The sequence below is a fragment of the Myotis davidii genome, unplaced genomic scaffold, assembly GCF_000327345.1.
Source record: "Myotis davidii unplaced genomic scaffold, ASM32734v1 scaffold235, whole genome shotgun sequence".
Lineage (NCBI taxonomy): Eukaryota > Metazoa > Chordata > Mammalia > Chiroptera > Vespertilionidae > Myotis > Myotis davidii.
Window position 1 is genome coordinate 1,439,322 of NW_006287462.1, and position 4,917 is coordinate 1,444,238.

General features: G+C 39.1%; 1 protein-coding gene across 1 annotated transcript in view; it reads left to right on the forward strand.

Annotated features, from left to right (window-relative positions):
- The first annotated feature begins 488 nt into the window (after nucleotides 1–488).
- The window catches only part of DTHD1 (death domain containing 1), a 56,259-nt gene continuing 51,830 nt past the window's right edge, over nucleotides 489–4,917 (forward strand). Inside the window, exons 1-2 of the mRNA XM_006759332.2 lie at nucleotides 489–1,087; nucleotides 2,584–2,633. Coding sequence (XP_006759395.1) covers nucleotides 498–1,087; nucleotides 2,584–2,633 — 640 coding nt within the window. The 5' untranslated portion in view covers nucleotides 489–497. The remainder of the gene's footprint in view (nucleotides 1,088–2,583; nucleotides 2,634–4,917) is intronic.

Below are 4,917 nucleotides of genomic sequence, written 5' to 3' on the forward strand. Positions count from 1 at the left end.
ATCTTACCTAATAAGGCATGGCTAAGGGAGATATTGACCTCAATTGAACAGTCTATGGCAGCTGTGGGCAAACTATGGCCCGCGGGCCAGATCCAGCCCGTTTGAAATGAATAAAACTAAACAGTTTAAGAACCCATTGTGGCCCTCGAGTCAAAAAGTTTGCCCACCCCTGGTCTATGGGGAGGTTAAAATATATGTCCTCCAATATTCAAAGAATTTTCACAACAAAAAGGATTTGATTTACTACTAGATTAAAAGCAATTTGTCCCCCATTCCTAGATGTGTTAAGAGAATGACAGTTGTACAAATGACTTCTCCCTCAGGAGGGAGCTTGGCTTAATGCCCAGTAGGGGCCTTGGTAGGGTTTCTAAGGTTATCTTGCCATAACTCATTACATGTCAGGGGAGAAACATAATTTGGTTTCGTTTTGCATTTCTTTTTATGTGTCTCTCTGTGTGTATGTGTGCGTAGAAATCATTACTTTCATAGACTGCCTCATGAAAATAAATGAATATTTGGGGAGCACTGCTACACTTCTAAAGGAAGAAGGAAAGCAGATGTGTAATTTATGCGGCATGCGTGATGAATGTACTCCACTGCAGACAATGTCTGCCATTCAGGATATCAAAGCAACAGACATTGCTGCAAGAGGGGAACAAACTGTCATAGAAACAGCCACTGTTCCTCCCACAAGTGGGGAGGAAAGCCATGACACGCACCAGGACGGATTAAAGAAAAATAATGCACACATGAGTTTGGAATCAGCGGAAAAAGAAAACGATACATCAGTGAATGGAGATGTCACAAGGCAAGAAGAGTCTCAGAACGAAATGTTCCCAGATAATGCAGAAAATGGAGATTATAAACAAATGGCACACGTGACTGCTGAAGACACGAACGGCAGCAGGGAAGAGACACATGACATCACCCAGACAACAGAAAGAGAAATTCAAGAGAGCTCAGAAAACCAAAGACAAGAGACTACCACAGCCCCAATAACATGCGATACGGCCAATAAATGCACAAATGGTCTTCTTCCCAATGATTCAAAGAGTCTAAAGCAAAAAGACAACATAATGGAAAAGGAGTAAGTAAATGCAATCAATGGGAGAGATGCTTATCTATGCCTATTCATATGTGTTTTTGTAGTTAGCAGTCATAGCATGTATACATGAATAAAATTTTATATTTACATTTAATATCTCCAAAAGACATTGCAAATCAGTAATTCAGTTTAAATTACTTCTATAAAAATTTGTATGGCTGCTATTACTAATATTGTCTGTGTCTTATAGCTTTAGGAGACAAACATATTAAATACTTTTTAAAGAAGGAAGAAATTGATGATATGAGAAAGTAGTTAAACTGTATCATTATCCAGAATGGGGACACTTTATAATCACTATTTTTTCAATTATAATAAGAAAAAATTAGAAGGCTGCAAAGTGTTCAAAATTTGGGAGAGAATTTCCCAACCTCAGATTTATTTTATTTACATTCCTCAGTAAATTCTCAGGTTTATTTTATCCTATCTAATAAAAAAGTAATATGCAAATTAACCATCACTCAGTGACAAAGATGGTGGCGCCCATAGCGGCTGGGCAAGACACTGGTGGCATCACCCTGGCAATGTGAGCCCAGCAGGCAAGTGGGCACGCAGGCAGCATCCAGCGGGGCCTACTGGGGGGTCACCGAGGCAACCTGCGAGCAGACAAGGGGGGCCCACAGGCAGCACCCAGGAAGGCCTCCTGGGCAGTGGTGGTGGCGACCCATAGGCAGGCAAGTAGGGCTGCAGGCAGCACCCAGCAGGGCCTGCTTGCCCATCTCCATGGTGTAGAGCAGGCAGGCCCTGCAGAGAGCAGAGAACCACAGGGAGTGGGCCCAAGCCATCAGTAGCACATCCCCTGAGGGCTCCCGAATTGGAGAGGGTGCAGGTGAGGGACCTCCCCACCTGCGCTCTCGGGCCTCTAGTTTATAAATAATCATGAATTCCTTGTCAGCAGAGCTCTAGGGGGATCAGGGACGAGCTTTGGGAGGTTCTTAAACCTGAATGCATATTTTCATACCAATTAAATCTCCTTGGTCCAGAGCTTCCATAAAACTTTCAAAGAAACTATGACTTCAAAAAGTATATAAGACTGATTTTTTTTTGTGAATTATCTCCCCAATACAAGTAGGTAATTACCCCTATTTGTTCAAATAAAATACTCACAAGCTATATTTTTTCAGCAAAAATAACACCCTTAGAAGGCAATGTGGAATATGAAAAAAATATATATATCATTGGTTTGTGAGTGAGACAGACTTACATTTTATCTCCTGTTTTATTACAAACTAGTTCTGTGACCCTGGGCAATGTGCTTCATTACTGATTCCTCTTTGTAGGAAATTGTATCTATTTTCTGGGATTACTCAAATAAGAAAATCATGTGAAGGTCCTAGTCCCATGTCACTTTGCAGAGGTTCACGCTAAGCTAAATGTTAGTGTGTTCATTTATTTCACCTCAACAACCCTCACTATCTCCTCCACATGATCAACCTTCACTTGCCCCCTCACTGACACCAGGTATGATGCTCTTTCAGATGCAAGGTACCATTTCAGGACAACACCACAAATGAGTCTGTGATCGCAGGCAAGTCATTCTGCTCACTTTGACTTTAGTCATCTCATTTATCAAATAAGAGGTTGAGCTAGTTTTGCTGTGAGGATACTATAGGTCTGAAAAATCTAATAAATTCTATAGGTGTTCCAGAAGGACATTCAGTGCATGAAAGACCCCCAGGGTACGAAAGAGCGCCACACAAAACAACTGTTGACGTAGCTGCCCATTTCACTTGAGAAAAACATTAACACTTCAGGATCCTCACATTCAGAAATGACTCAAAGCATCCGCTAATGAGTCATTGCTGCATTACTCCCTCTCACACGCCTTTAGGTGTTTTCTAGTGGCTGGTTTCCTCTTTGTGGCCTACAAACCAATTGTGCTTGGCTTGCATATTTAAGAAGATGACTACTCATTGCAATCTCTCAGGCTACAGAGGCCCACTTGACACATAAAAGATGAGTGTTATTAAAAAAAACACCTCCCACAGAATCTGTTGTGATTCCTCTCTGAATAGTTTCTTTTTGGGGGGAAAAAATTCTATTTTTTCTAGTGTAGCTGTCCTCCTATATACAGACTGAAAGGAAAACAAAACTGGAACAAACCCATTGATTATTTTCGAGGCTGGACCTTATCTCTTTGACTAGGGTTAGGATGAATGAAAGCACTTACAGGTCGCCTCACCTTACTTCATCTGGGGCACAGAAGAGAGTCATTCTTCTTGAAGTCATTCTTGAAGGCTGGGTCATTGTATCCTACTAGACAATGTTTCTCATTTTCTGAATTACCATAATCACCACCATCAGAGAATACTTCTACATACCAACGGGCTGGGTAATTTTCTTCTACTTCTATGGGTTCGGGATTATAAATACAAATAAATAACCCTCCCTGCAATTTCAACATATATTTTTAGATGTCTATGCTCAAGTACACTATAAAATTTAAGTTACTAATAACTGAAAAATAGTTAAGACCTGGTAATTCTAAAACTGATTATTTTTAATTAAATTTATTGGGGTGACATTGGTTAACATGAGCATATAGGTTTCAGGTGTGGGTTTCTCTTAAACCTGATTATTAATGTTATATTTTATATAGCTCCTCTGATTTCTCTAAATATATTTCAATTTTATTTCACTTAATCTTTATACTATTGTGAATGAGATATTAGTTTCAGTATGTAAGGCATAAAAATCTCAGGACTTTAGAATGATTTGAGGAAATATATTAGAAAGTTTGAGCTTTTGTGTTAAAGGTGAATGGATTAAATTATTGATTCTACAGCTTACCATCAGTGTAATCTTCAGAAAGTTAAAATTTTTAGACCTCACTTTCCTTAAAACTAGAGGCCTGGTGCATGGATTCATGTATGGGTGGGGTCCTTCTTCCTGGCTAGCAATTGGGCCAGTTGGGCCAATGGGGGCCGGTTGGCCACAGGGAGGGACTGTGAAAGGTTGGCCAGCTGCGGGAGGTTGGCTGTGGGAGCACATTGATCACCAGGGGGCAGCTCCTGCGTTGAGCATCTGCCCCCTGGTGGTCAGTGCACGTTATATCTACTGGATGGTTGTCCAGTTGTAAGGGTCGCTTAGGTTTTTATATAGAGAGAGGGTGATGATATACCTACCTGACCTCATAGTGTGAGGATTAAATGAAATAATGTATAGCCTAATACCTAGCCCATAGAAAAAGCTAAAACTTAGCAATTTTAATAGTAATTATTGATGTTTAAGGTCAAACATAGCAAGTGACTGATCTCAAATTTGAATTTGAGTCTATAAGACTCTAAAATATTTGGCAAAGGTGACTATATAAAAGCAAGAGTAATACACATAGTTAAAATAAACTTTCTGTCAAAATATGCTTTTGGATTGATTCTTTGAGGATTTTAAATATTCTATTTCTGTTTCTAATTACCTTGATTAGTCATAAATTCACAGTACGTTTGTACCTCTCAGTTTTTCTAAAAAATGGAATTATCATCATAAGTTGATCTAATATGTTTAGACAATTCCAATACCAGATATACATTCACTTAAGAATGTATATAACTTAAGAAACTACTCAGGTGTTAGTATTTGGTTTATCAAGAAGCTTCAGCAATCTTCAGATTCATTCACTTAAATAATAACACCAATGAAAATAGTAACAATAATAATAAGTAACATATATAATACTATGTTCTAAGTACAGATTAAAAATACTTTTATTGAATTTGAGAGCGAGAGGAAGGGAGAGGGGGAGAGAGAAAGAAACATCTATGTGAGAGTGAAAATTCGATTGGCTGCCTACAGCACACCCCCCTACTGGGAAT